Here is a 15,466-nt window from a genome sequence, read left to right as displayed (position 1 = left end):
TAAAAAAATAATACTAAATCAGTAATTGATACAATCACAAATTATATATATAATATTACAAATAAAAAAATTCTATGTACTCTTATTTTTATATTCAACAAGATTAATAATTATATTTGTAAGCAAAATACACAATTCATTTTGAAAAATATAAAAGGAAATAACTATTGAAATTAGAATAAGAAATTGAATTATTTTTCACTTCAATTCCTATCTGCCTTTTTTTTTTGTTGAATCCAAAATAACTATATAACCAAAGGTCATGCAATGGGTTAGGCTTCTTTTTCGACTCCATGTATCAATTATACGCGTGATTGGGAATAGTCATGCAAAGGATGTTTAGTGTCTTAATTACAATGGCACTCTTTAACTATTAGTGAATAGGGATTGGACCCTCTCTAGTTTGATATTTCAACCCATTTTGGATACATTTCGATAATTCAAACCGTTAATATATAGGACTCATCGAATACTTCATACTTGTGAAAAATCACGTTGATCGGATATCAATAGTCACTTGATCGGATTATATTTGTGTCAATTTATTTTTAAAATTATATTTACCGTTGACACCCATTTTGGATCCATTTCGATAATCTAAATCATTCAATAAGTTGGACTCGTCGAATATTTCATGCTTGTAAAAGACACGACTATGATCTAATCAAGTGTTATTGATATTAGATCAACATAATTTTTTACGAGAATGAGGTACTCAACGAGACCTACATATTGAATTATTCGAATCATTGATGTGAGCTTCGTGATGGGCCCACGGAAGCCCAACAACACGATCCAGTTCAAAGAGAGAAGCCACTACCTATTGAATTTTTTTTTTTTTTTATTGGCGAAAGTTAGTGGTTAATTGTTAAATTAGCATTTCAAGGGAGTTAAAACTCACATCCATATACCTTGTAAAAAAATATTGTTCTCCCATTCTACTCCTAAAAGTAGAACCCAAAACCTTCACCTTAGGAGAGACTTGGTAGCCAAAAGGCTAACCAACTAGACTAGAATCCCTTGGTTCCCTGCCTAATGAATGCTACTTTACTCCTTAATTTAATATTGTCCATTTAGACTCGTTAAACTATAAAATTGCATCTTTACACCGTTGTAAAGGGTGTGTTTGTATAATCTTCTTACGAGTTCTAAATATACGATTTAGAAGTTGAGGAAATAAATTGATATTCAATCAGAGTTAATTGAGTGTTTGTTAGTGTGTTAGGTTTTTGTTATTGGCAATCCCGTTCGACAAAACTCTTTTCAATTATAATTTTATTCGATCTTTTATTTAAGTGAGGCTATGAGTATTTAGATGCGAATCCAACTCAAATTGTAACTATGCAGAGAAGTTTGTGATCTTAATCCTATCTTGTTTGTCACTTTGCTGACTATGTCGGGGATCGAGCTATTTTTCCACTCGAGCGCAAGCGGCCATTCCTGCACTCGAACGGAGATCGCAACCTTTCAGATGTTTCACTCGCCTGCAAAAGTACTGGGAGTTGTATTTTCCACTCAAGCGGCCATTCTTGCGCTCGAGCGAAGATCGCAGATCTGTTTGTTATAAAAGTTGCGATTCAGTCAGGTTTTAGGGTACGGTTGCTAGATTTTCTTTTTGGGTATTAGGGTTTTCATCTGGAGCTTTTTTGCTTGTTTTCTTTGATATCTATGAAAGTTTAATCACAAATTTAGTGGATTATATCAAAGGGTTTGTTTAGTTTGTTTTATTCAAAAAAGAGAGAGTTATTCATCGGTGAATTCTGTGAAATTTGAGCCCAAAACTTTGGTGGATTCCAGAGTGGCTCATCGTAGTAAATTCGACATCGGCGTTGTGGATTCAACGTTGAGCAAGACAACTCCGAGTTAAAGACAGGGTTGGAAGAGGCATATAGAGGTCGATTCGATTTGGGCGTACATTCGCTAGATAATTGAGAGTACAATTGTGTAATTCCTTAGTGTCTTCTTAGTGAATTATTTTGTGACTTTGGCCCATGGTTTTTTATCACAATTAGAGGCACTCCAATTGTGATTTTTCCACGTTAAAATCATTGTGTCGATTGTCTTGATTGTTTGATTGGGATTGTTATTTACTGCTTTAAATTGATACATAATCACAAATTAATATCTCTGAGATTTTTAAATTTTTCATAATGATATTTACAAACGAAATCAAATTGATTTTAACTTATTTAAGCTATAATTTTGCCATATTAATTGTAATAAAAAACTGCACTAAACACTCACGTATTTTTCAAATAAAAAAGAAGAAGCTATGAGCAGTCCCATAAGCCACACGAAACATGTCTTAAATCATTTCTTATAATTTATTTTTATATATTGTAATATTTCAACCATAGGTTAATAATATGTAGAGCGAAGATGAAATAATTTTCTCATAGGTTATATCAATATTTGTTTAAAATAAATAAAAAGTATTATATTTAAAGGAAAAATGTTTGAGGGTCACAATTTTTGTGGCTTAAATGGCTCGAAATTGTCAAAACGACGTCGTTTTAGCAATTTCAAAATTATTTTGTACTCAAAACGACGTCGTTTTGACAATTTCGAGCTATTTGAGCCACAAAAATTGTGACCCTTAACCATTACTGTATTTAAAGTTATACTTGTTATCTATTGTTTTTTAAGACAAATATAATGAAGTTATGTGATTGACTATCATATCAAATCCATTTTTTTTTTGGTCGACAATATGTACACAAAACTCTATAAAATAAACGCTTTAGACAATTAGAATGAGAACAATGAAAGACACTATATTGAAGCTTTTCTCCTTAACCCTTATTATCTTATTGTATTTCTACATTTCAAATTAATAAAATTTGTTTTTTGCTAATAAAAAAAAGCACTACACTGGACTTTCTCTTTACCTAGGTCTACTGTTGAAGAAGAGAAAATAATGTGACGAGACAGTTTAATAGTAAAGAATTATATCATAGCCTCATAGAATAGAATAGATATAAGGGATGGAGTCGCTCCACATATGTGAACCTATCTTTTTATTTTTATTTTAAAATTTAATTATGTACATCTAGCGTAGTTCAAGTGTTGTATTTCGAGATTTCTCTAGAATTTGAATTCTTAAAAACAATCAAACATTTAATTATCTTTAACTTAACTTATTAATCCGCTGAGAATAAAATAAATACTAAATAAATGTGAAACAATAATGGAGCACTTGGGCAAGAAACAACCACATGGCATGTTAAAGGCAAAGGACAGTTTCATGTCTTTAATGGCCCAAAACCTCTAAAACAATGGGCCATCAACCATTTTAAGGGCACCCTAAAAATAGGTATTTTCTACACAAATATATAGACTCAAAAACCAAATGCAAAACTAATAGTAACTTCAAAGTTTCCAAACATTATAGTTTGCTCTGTAACTTCCTGCAAAAATGAGTGTAGTTTGCCTAGAGAGTTCAACAGTAATTGAATTTGTCGAAGACACAAAAGTCTTCGACAAATGTGTCAACGAACAATTTGTCATGCTAGATGGTGATGGCGATGGAGTGTTATCCCGTGATGATCTCCAGACGAGAACTGGAAAATTTGCATCGGTGGAGTTCGAGTTGCAATCCAAGGACGAGATTACAAATATGTATGATACCCTTTTTGAGAAATTTGATGTCGATCGAAATGGGAAGATTGATCGGGAAGAATTTAGATCATTGATGAGAGAAATTGTGCTAGCCAAGGCTTGTGGGCTTGGTCAATCGCCAGTTCTAGTAATTCTCCAAGGAGATAGCCTACTTATGAGGGCTGTTGAGTATGGCTTGACTAAAAGATGTTGAACGATTCTTAATTAAATCTTTAGAAGAAGAAGAAGAAGAAGAAATTGAAATGGGTACTCGAGCATTGTACATAACAATACATTCTCCTTTTTGAATACAAGTGTTGTTATGTATTTTTTTTGATTGGTCAAGAAGAAAAAATTTATTGATGTAAATCAAATAAGTACATAGATTACATCAAAAATTGTTATTGATATGAGTGTTTCTTCGACAAGTAGGTGAAAAAAAAGGTTATAAATGGCCTACATTCTTTTGGTTGGTACAAAAAATTTTTGAACAAGGATGAATGTTAAGAAATCCAATTTTTTGGTATCATAGTGTAAATAGTTTAATATACAAAAGTTATACGGAAAATATGTACAACTACATAATGATGTGATGGATTTATATTTATTCATAATTTACATGTTATTTAAGTGTAATTTTTTGTATAAATTTTTTAATTACAAATCATTTTCCCACTACATATAGATGTTTGAATTTTTATTTTTTCTCTTTTCTCCCCTAATATAATCTTGTTAAAGCCACCATTTAAAGTGGTTCTGCATATAGATAATATATATTTTTTTATTTTGAACATTATTGTTTTGGCTAAGGATTTGGGATTGTTGCATATGTGCCCTACAAACCTGTTGGAAGGCAAAACGCTTTCTGAAAACAGTCCATTTTGTTTATCATCATTGTACTACTTTAAGCAAAAGGGATGAGATTTACTTGCAAAATTGACTTTTAATATGAACCAAACGAATTTTAAGATTTTGATAATAAGATTTACACGAAAATATAATCTCCTAATATAGTGTAAGGATTCTGATCTATGACCTAATCCTGAAAAAGCCTTATAAAGGAGTTAGATCCGAAGCAATGGATGCTACAAGAATGAAATATTTCAAAGCATTCACTTCTCAAAGAATTTGAACTAATTATACTACAATTAAAGCATTTTTGTCCAATCACTACATATACACACTACATTACAATGTCACACTCTCAAAGGTGTTCTTAAGTTCATTTGTTTTTCGTTTAATATGGTATCAATAGGCCACATATACATTTGAAAGTACATATCTACCTTGAGGTTATGATATATGATTGCATTATGGACCTATAAAATTATAGTTAATGCTAGACAGAGGTTGAGCCAAACAAACCTTAAAACTAATTCTTTTTGGCAATTAGATTATGAAAAAATTAGGGATTTAAAAATTTTGTGTGAAAAGTGATTAGAAAATATGGTCAGAATGAATGTGGTTAATCCACTTCATTTTTTTTTATCAATTTTAGTTAATTTTTATAACTCTCTAATGTTGTTGTTAAAATATTAAAAAAGATTTATCATTATTCTCAATGTTGGCCAGATAGACATAAAAGGGACTCTATTAATTATCTTTGCAGTCTAGGGTATTAAAATACTTTGTAATGTACTTAAAAGCACAAAAATAGGATATCTAAATGTTAATGTCCTTAATTAATGCTGTCACATTGGAAGCATAAAATTAATAAAGCACTAAGGTATCATAAAGCGTAATGTTAGGTATTATGAAAAAAAATATCATGAAAATGATCATAAAAAAATATTTTCCCTTTGCCTTTTAAAAACTAAATGTTTATTTCAACAAGAAATATTATTTGTAAAATATTTTTCAATTTTTTTGTTATTGGTATGATAAAAAATGAAATTTAACACAGTATTTTTTATAATCAGTGAACAACAATCTTATTTTGATAGAAAAAAAAAATTTACTTCTAAAAGATTAAAAAAAATTCTAACTAAAATTTTATCAATATCACTACACTATTATTACTGCCAATACCTCCACCAACCCACTACTTCCATCACCACCACCACACTACCACCATTTTGTTAGGAAAAATATATGATTCCCCACAAGTAAATCAATCAATGGGAATAAAAACTAATACGGAAAAATTAAATCAAAAGTAACACAAGAATTTTACGTGGTTCCCTCAATGTAAAGTACGTCACCGGGATCGAAATCCGATTCCACTATCAATCAAATAAGTTTCCAAACGATTACAAACGAGACACGAATGGTCTCACAAAACCACCTTTAGGTGAATTACAAATAATCACAAATAAATAAGACGAAAGACCTCACCAAATAGATGAACAAAAATCTTCAAAATTAGAGTTGAAGAAGACCAAAAATAACGAACTAAATTATCTTCAAAACAGAGCAACCAGAACACTGACAGTGCTTCCAAGAATCAAAAACCAAAGCACCCTTTGACCCAAAAGTGAGATTTTTTCCAAGCACAATCTCAGCCAAAAAAAACACCGTTTTTCTTCACACCCTCGGGACAAACACATAAACAATATATATATATATATATATATATGTATTGTGAATCTAGGATTTTTTTATCAAAATCTTAGTTGTTTCCAAATTGAATTGTGTCACCATAAAATTAGATATAATATATAAAAATATATTATAACTAATACCAAATCAAATTAAACTCTTTTAATAAACCAATTGGGTCCCACACTCCAATAAGGAGGTATACCCAACAATTCTCCCCCTACCGACTTAGGTCCCCTACCGACTTAGGTGGAGACATCAACCATACCCACCAAAGTTCGACACTTTAAATGTTTGTCTCTTGACAAAGTCTTTGTCAACATATCTGAAATATTATCATCTGTGTAAACCTTTTCGAATTGTAGCAATTTCGAATCTAACACATCACGAATCCAGTGGTATCTCACATCAATGTGTTTCGATCTCAAATGAAAAGTAAAATTTTTACTCAAATGAATAGCACTTTGACTATCACAATAAAGAACATACTTTTCTTACTTCAAACCCAACTCTTGCAAAAATTTCTTCAACCATAACTCTTCTTTGCAAGCTTCTGTAATAGCAATAAATTCAACTTCGGCAGTCAAGAGAGTAACATATTTTTTGTAATTTAGATTGCCATGCCACAGCTCCCCATGCAAATGTCATCAAATACCCCAAAGTAAATTTCCTAGAATCAACATCACCAGCCATGTTAGAATCTGTAAACTCATCAAGCATCGACTTACCATCCCCAAAACACAAACATACCTTCGAAGTCCCTCGAAGATACCTTAGAATCCATTTTACCGCTGTCCAATACTCTTTACCCGGATTAGAAAGAAACTGACTCACTACACCAACGGCGTGAGCAATATCAGGCCTTGTACAAACCATGGCGTACATCAAAGAACCAATCGCTGAGGCATAAGGAATTTTCAGCATCTCTTCTTTGTCTTTCTCACTTGTAGGACATTGATTCGAACTAAGTTTGAAGTGACCCGCAAGTGGACAACCAACCGGCTTTGCTTTATTCATGTTGAACCTCTCAAGAACTTTCTCAATGTAGCTTTCTTGAGACAACCAAATCAGCTTCTCTTTGCGATCACGAACAATTTTCATACCAAGTATTTGCTTTGCCGGTCCCAAATCTTTCATAACAAAAGATTTGCTCAACTCCAATTTCAACCTGTTAATCATGGTAGAATCTTGACCCACAATTAACATGTCATCAACATAAAGCAAAAGAATAATAAATTTACCATCCGGGAAATTTTTCACAAACACACAATGGTTCGAAGTGGTCTTAAATTTTCACAAACACACAATGGTTCGAAGTGGTCTTAAAAAAACCATTATTCATCATGAAAGAGTCAAATTTTTTGTACTATTGTCGCAGGGCTTGCTTGAGGCCATATAAACTTTTTTTCAATTTGCAAACAAATTTCTTTTTCCCTTTTTCCACAAAACCTTCTGATTGCTCCATGAAAAATTCTTCTTCAAGGTCACCATGAAGAGATGCGGTCTTCACAGCAAGTTGTTCAACTTCAAGGTTCATACTTACAACCATGCCAAGTACAACCCGAATAGAAAACATCTTCACAACCGGCGAGAAAATCTCATCAAAGTCAATACATTTTTTTTGTCCAAAGCCTTTCACAACAAGACATGTTTTGTACCTCAGATTCTTCCTATCATTCTTCAATTTGAAAACCCACTTATTTTTCAGAATTTTCCTCCCTTTAGGCAACTTCACTAAATCATAAGTCTGGTTTTCAAGTAAGGAATTCATCTCCTCGTCCATGGTCTTTTTCCAATCACGTTTCTTTGCATGCTCAATTGCTTCTTGGTAGCTCTCAGGCTCCCCTTGATCGAAAATCAACACCAATTCATTGGGAGGATACTTTCTTGAAGGTTGTCGGTCCCTTGTAGATTTCCTCAACTCAAGTTGTGGTGGTAGTTCTTGAGTTGGATGCTCTTTCTCAATTTCTGGCTCAATTTCATTAGGATTAGCATCATCTTCTACATCTTCAATGGGTAGCTGCACATCTTCCACGTTTTCATCATCAACTGAAGATGAAGGAAATGAATCCATGTCAATGAAATCACTAGTTTTTGGCTCCGGTTGATCACTTTTGCCAAATTCTTCAATTGTTTGGTCTTCATGAAACACAACATCACGGCTTCGAATAACTTTCTTGTCGACCGGATCCCACAATCTATAACCAAACTCGTCACGCCCATAGCCAAGAAAAATGCATTGTCTTGACTTGCTATCAAGCTTGGACCTCTCATCCTTTGAATGTAAACAAAAGCTCGACAACCAAACAATCTCAAGTGCTCATAAGACACATCTTTGCCGGTCCAAACTATTTCTGGAACATCACCATTCAAAGGATAGGAATGAGACAAATTGATCACGTCAACCGCTGTCTTCATTGCCTCACCCCAAAAGGATCTTGGTAATTTAGCTTGTGAAAGCAAACACCTTGTTTTTTCCACAATGGTGCGGTTCATCCTCTCGGCAACGCCATTTTGTTGAGGAGTCTTCTTAACTGTCTTTTGGTGCCGAATACCTTGGCTGCGACAATACTCATCAAATGGCTCAATGTATTCACCACCATTGTCTGATCGGATACACTTCAATTTCTGCCATGTTTCTCTTTCAACCATGGCCTGAAAATGCTTAAATACTTCTAGAACTTGATCTTTAGTTTTTAGTAGAAAAGCCCAAACTTTCCTTGAATAATCATCAATGAAAGTAACAAAATAAAGTGCACCACTATGTGTTCTAACTTTTAAAGGACCATAAACATCTGAATGAATCAACTCCAAAAAATTTTCTTTTTTAAAAGCAACATTTTTCTGAAAAGAAACTCTATGTTGTTTACCCGCCAAACAATAAACACAAGTTTTGAGATGTGTACCTTTCAAACCGGGTAGAAACTCTTTCTTAAACAAAACTTGCAGCCCTTTTTCACTCATGTGCCCAAGTCGCTTGTGCCACAATTCGGTAGAAGTATCATCTTGAAGTGCATTGACAACACCTTTACAAATTTTTCCTTACATCGAATAAAGTGTATGAGTCTTCTTGCACTTAGTCACCACCAAAGAACCCTTTGTGAGCTTCCATATTCCATCACCAAATTTGTTGTTGAAGCCTTCATCGTCTAGCTTCCCAGTAGAGATCAAATTGAGGCGAATGTCGGGAACATGCCTCACATCTTTAAGCAACAACTTGCAGCCCAAATTTGTTTCCAAGCAAACATCACACATACCAATAATCTTGGACAAACCTTCATTACCCATTCAAACAGAACCATAATCTCCTTCGGTGTAGGTAGTGAAGAAATCAACTTGAGAAGTCACATGAAAAGAAGCACCAGAATCAATCACCCAATTGCTCTCTTGGCCCACAAAATTGATACACTCATTTTCACAAACGACCATGAGATCATCGGTAGTAACTGTTGTTGTGTCTTCTTGCTTCTTATCCACACTTTTGTCACGCCTTTTGTCCTTGTTCTTGAGCTTTCGGCATTCCCGCTTCATGTGCCCTTTCTCATAGCAATAATAACACTCAATGTCTTTCTTTGAAAAAGAACCATCTTTTGATTTGTCAGGGCTTTGATCACGACCATGAGGAGTCTTACTCCTCCCCCTTGTTTTGTTTCGACCTCTCACAATAAATGCTTCCGAATGAGAAGAACCCGCTGATTTTCTTCTAGTTTCTTCATTCAACAAGCTACTAGTGACTTGGCCCATTGTGACAACTCCATCAGGTGCCGAATTACTAACCGTCAGAACCAAAGTCTCCCAACTTTCGGGCAAAGAACTAAGTAGCATCAAAACCTGCAACTCATCATCAAAAATAATTTTCATAGAAGCAAGTTGGTTAACAATACTCTTTATTTCATTCAGATGTTCTGGAATAGGGCTGCCCTCTTTATATTTTAAATTAACCAACTTACGAAACAGAAAGACTTTATTTGTGACTGATTTTCTATCATAAAGACTCTCTAATTTTTTCCATAAATCATGTGCCGAAGTTTCAGTAGCAACATGATGAAACACACTTCATCAATCTATTGACGGATAACACCAACGGCTTTTCGATTAAGCCTATTTCATTCATCATCTTTCATATTATCAAGTTTGCCACTATCACCCTCAATTGGTCCATACAAATCTTTACAAAATAATAGGTCCTCCATTTTAGTTTTCCAAGTTACCCAATTGCTTCTATTGAAACTAGACATACGACTCACATTCCCCCCCATTGATTTACACAAATAAATAAACCCAAATAAACGTTGATACCAGTTGTTAGGGAAAATATATAATTCCCTACAAATAAATCAATCAATGGGAATAAAAACTAATGCGGAAAATTAAATCAAAAGCAATATAAGAATTTTACGTGGTTCCCTCAATGTAAGATACGTCAACGGGATCGAAATCTGATTCCACTATCAACCAAATAAGTTTCCAAACGATTACAAACGAGACACAAATGGTCTCACAAAACCACCCTTAGGTGAATTATAAATAATCACAAATAAACAAGAGAAAAGACCTCACCAAATAAATAAACAAAAATCTTCAAAACTAGAGTTAAAGAAGACCAAAAATAACGAACCAAATTATCTTCAAAACAGAGCAGCCGAACAAGCACACTGACAGTGCTTCCAAGAACCAAAAATCAAAGCACCCTTTGACCCAAATGTGAGATTTTTTCCAAGCACAATCTCACCCAAAAAAAACCAACTAGCTGCTGCCGTTTTTCTTCACACCCTCGGGACAAACACATAAACAATATATATATATATATATATATATATATATATTGTGAATCTAGGATTTCTTATCAAAACCTTAATTGTTTCCAAATTGAATTGGGTCACTATAAAATTAGATATAATATATAAAAATATATTATAACTAATACTAAACCAAATTAAACTCTTTTAATAAACCAATTGGGTCCCACACTCCAATACGGAGGCATACCCAACAATTTTGCTACCCCACCACCACCCTCACCCTCCCAACAATTTTGCTACCCCACCACCACCCTCACCCTCCTTAACCAGGATTTGGGGTGCCTATTGTGCCCCAGCATAGTGGCCACTGATGTGCTGTCCTATGGACTTATTTTGAGATCTGTTTTAATAATTCGAATAGTTCACATTTTAGCGTACATCGAGTAAAACGAATTTATAAAAAATTAAGTTAATCGGATATCGTTAACCCTTTCATCCACTCACATTTGTATCTTTAAAAATAAATGACATTGTGATTTAAAGTATTAAAATAAATATAAATGTGAGTGAATGAAAGGTTTAACGATATCCGATTAACTTAATTTTTTACAGGTATGTTCTACTTGATGCATTCTAAAATGTGAATGGTTCAGATTATCAAAACGGATCCTGAAATAAGTCCATAAGGCCACACAACAGGCACCCCAACTCCCCTTAATTATTAACATCACATTCACCACAACCAACACTATAAAAATACAATCACTAAATATAAAAATTTTTAAAAAATTACGAAAAATATTTCTCAAAAAAAAAAAAATCGTTGAAACAGAAAGTGCGTTATACAAGCATAAAGATAATATGAACCCTTTCTTAAAAAAATTGTAGATCTATAAGAAAAGTCTAATTAAGTTATTTTAATTTTAATGAACAAAAAATATTATTGACCATGGTCGATGACTCTTGTATGAAAAGTCATGAATTTCGAAAGATTTTTTTTTGTTCATTTCTATTTAAGCCAACTCAAGTGAAATGAAAAATAACATACATTCTCAGGACAAAGCTTCTAACGTTCTCATTAAAAAAAATAAAGAATTCTTAATAATGAAATTTTAAAAAAATAAAAAGGACATTATTATCGGCATAGAGACTAGGAATCAATCACATTCTTTTGGATAGTGGACCTGGTAGCTGTTGTTGCGGACGTGTTGCGTTTGTCTATACTCCATTTCTTTGACATATTGTTATTTATTTATTTATTTTATGTTTCATTTCATCAAGTTAGTCACAGCAACACTGAACACACCCCTAAAAGTTCATTCCTCAAAACCCAACTTCATGACTCAACTAACAACCCTACAATAGTGGTTGGCTCTCTCTCTCTCTCTCATTCATTTTCCCATCTGTCTCCCTTTTGAACATGACAAGGACAAATATTAATGTTGGGATTCCAAAAAAATATTTTCAACAAGTATTATTTGATTGAGATTTATTTTATATAAGTTTCATTATATATAAGAATTGAATTTGAAGCATATATCTAAAAAAGTTTCTAAATAAGTTTATTAGTTTTTTTTACAAAAAAAAAAAGAAAAAAAAGAAAAATAAAGATTCAACCCTTTTTTAAAGGGACAAATCTAAACTACAATTGAGACTCAAGAGTCAAGTCCTGGTACTGGTAGTGCACCCCAGCTCATCACTTCTACATATAATATATATGAAGAGAGAGAGAGAGAGAAATCGTTCCTTTTCACTCTGTCAAAGGCGCAAATCAAGGCTAACCCAACTCATTTTTTGAAAACCTCTTGGCTACTTGTGCTTGTGATTATGATGATATATTAGTATTAATTAACCCGTATTATTCCATGATTCATGTTATATTTGATTGGAAGATTTAGAGAAAAATTTAAAGATAAAAAGAAAAAAATATATGTGAAATTAAGTGAAATATAAATATATTTTATTCACATTTTATCTATTTATTATTTCTCTTTTCAAATCTCTTTTCAAATTTCTTAATCAAACACGACCTCAAAGTTTCAAGAGTAGTACCCCACCACAGCTAAATTCCTCTACAAAGTGGCATGTCATTTTATGTTCTCTTATCTTAAAATATTAAAGTTCTTATTTTTTTTAATGATAAGATTATGAAATTAGACTATATATGATGACCAATCATGAATCAAATGAGGTGTGTTTAGAAATTAATAATCACATATGAGAAATGATTGAGTCTCTTTGGAGAGTGAGATATAAAATGAAAAAAATTAAGAAAAATCTAAATTAAGATATTAAAATACTAAACTACATTAGAACTATGATCATTACAATATATGTAATGCATATGTAGTAAAAATAACGTCAAAATAATACACATTAATGTAATGCATATTTAGTTATTCCAAATAAATATGATAGGCATTTTTTCCTAATTAAATGACATTTCAAACATTAGATAAACTGCGTAATTTTAAAGGATTGATAATCTCAAAACTATTAATTTTAATTTAGAATTAATAATCTCATATAATCTAGTTCAATAAAATAAAGATAATTTTATAATCAATGAATTATAACTCGCAATTCTAACATTATTTAATATTATAATTATGTTGAGACAAAAAGATTTAAAGCAAAAAAATGGACCCTAAAAAGTAACTTAAAACCTCTACCATTCTAGACACCCATCAACCCTAAAAAACCATTGGCAAAAGCCTCTAACTAGAGTTCAGCAAAAGCCTCTCTCTCTCTCTCTCTCACCTTCAAAATCCCCCATGCTAAATGGTGTGGGAGTGAACACAAGAAAGCAACAACACCATGATCCCTGCATGTTTCAGTAATCCCAGGCCCAGCAGCAGTCTCTCAAGTGCCACACAAATGCCTCATCAAAACCTCATAACTTGCATTTACCAAACTCACCTCTGCAACTCACCAACCTATCTCACCCTAACATGGTCCAAGTCTCCCTTCTCTCACTCCTTAACCATCTATGCCTCAGACTCCTTCTCCATCACCATCTCTCTCTACCCATCAACCTTCTCATTCTTCCGGAACCGACCCGGCTCCAAATCCATCTATTTGACCCACCACCATTACCAAAGAATCAAGCTCTATTGGGATTTCACCCAAGCCGAGTTCAGCCAAAACGTAGCCTCAGCCGAGCCCGAATCATCATTCTACATTGCCATTATCTGTAATGACAACGTAGAATTCTTCCTGGGTGACCTCCAAGAAGAGATGACTCGGCGTTCTGGGGTAGCCAGAACACGATGCTCTGCTGCGCCAACTCTGCTGGCTCGGCGAGAGCATGTGTTTGGACGTAGGAGTTATATAACCCAGGCAGAGTTCATGGGGTCCAAACATGAAATAGGGATAGAGTGTGGTGGGGGAGTGCTCAAAGTGAAAGTTGATGGGGTGATAAGCCTAGTGGTGAAGAGGCTTGCTTGGAAATTTAGAGGGAATGAAAGAATTGTAGTTGATGGTGTGGAGATAGAATTTTATTGGGATGTGTTCAATTGGGTCAATAGTGGTGGCACAAAAAAATGTGGTGGTAGTGGCAACGGCGGCAATAATGGTGGTGGGCATGGTGTGTTTGTGTTTCAAATTGGTGATGGTGGGGTTTGGCCAGAAATGGTTGGCCCAGAGAGGAAGTTGATGAGGAAGAGTTTGTCAGCGGCGGCAGCAGGGCCGGCGGCATCAATGCCGCCAGCTTCCCTATCGCCGTCACCATCATGTTCGAGTGTGCTCCAATGGGCAGAAGAGAGCAGTGATTGTGGTAGGAGTTCATGTTCTTCATACACAAGGTCTTGTGGGAGTGGTGGTGGATTTTCTTTGTTATTGTATGCTTGGAGGAACGAATGAAATTTGAATTTTGTATTTTGCATTCAATCTATTCAAAAGCATTTTAATTTGTGATTATTAATAAAACTATGTTTAGAAATGCTTGAATTTGTTAAGGGTCCTGTTTTCAACATGTTTGAGAGTAATATTTATCTTTCTTTTGATGTTCAAATTGTTCCAAAATTGTTGTTTTTTCATTTGTGTGTGTGGTAGGGATGCAACTCGGGCGGACTCAACCCGAGCAATTCGTGCCCAGCTTGAGTTTTTTTAGGACTTGGATAACAATATTCTGTAATCTGGATCGGCTTGGACAGATTTTTTGATGTCAGAATTGTAATTCGGACCGGACTTGGACAGAGTCAGTGGCTAACCCAAGTAATCCGAACTTGAATTGCATTTAATATATTTTATAAACTATATAATATATGTATAAAATAAATTAAATAGCTGGCCTTTAATTTTATTTGATTTTTGGCTGGTCTTTGGCCCTTGGATTAGCATTTTTTATTTGGACCATTAGATTAAAACTTAAAACAAAACTCTACCTTATCTATTCTTTCGTCCCTCTCTCTAAGACTCTTGTGGCGGGATGATGTTTAAATTTGTTATATGAACTAATGGACTATGTATATAATGAAACACTATTTGTTATATGGAAAAATTCAGAAGCTGTTTGTTGCCTTGTGAAATTCGGATAATTCGAGCTAACCCGAATTCGAATTATGAAGCTTGGTCCAAACTTGGACAGC

General features: G+C 33.7%; 2 protein-coding genes across 2 annotated transcripts; both read left to right on the top strand.

Moving 5' to 3' along the window:
- The first annotated feature begins 3,415 nt into the window (after positions 1–3,415).
- On the top strand, positions 3,416–3,811 carry LOC114281514 (uncharacterized). Its single transcript, XM_082872189.1, has one exon. It carries the CDS (start codon positions 3,416–3,418, stop codon positions 3,809–3,811), a length of 396 nt encoding a protein of 131 aa, XP_082728315.1.
- Positions 3,812–13,566: 9,755 nt separating this feature from the next.
- Positions 13,567–14,833, top strand: LOC114281512 (uncharacterized). Its single transcript, XM_028223991.2, has one exon. It carries the CDS (start codon positions 13,695–13,697, stop codon positions 14,736–14,738), a length of 1,044 nt encoding a protein of 347 aa, XP_028079792.2. The 5' UTR covers positions 13,567–13,694; the 3' UTR covers positions 14,739–14,833.
- The last annotated feature ends 633 nt before the right edge of the window (positions 14,834–15,466 follow it).

Source organism: Camellia sinensis, chromosome 5, assembly GCF_055761805.1.
Source record: "Camellia sinensis isolate YWXY chromosome 5, ASM5576180v1, whole genome shotgun sequence".
Taxonomy (NCBI): domain Eukaryota; kingdom Viridiplantae; phylum Streptophyta; class Magnoliopsida; order Ericales; family Theaceae; genus Camellia; species Camellia sinensis.
This window is presented reverse-complemented; position numbering and strand designations above follow the sequence as displayed.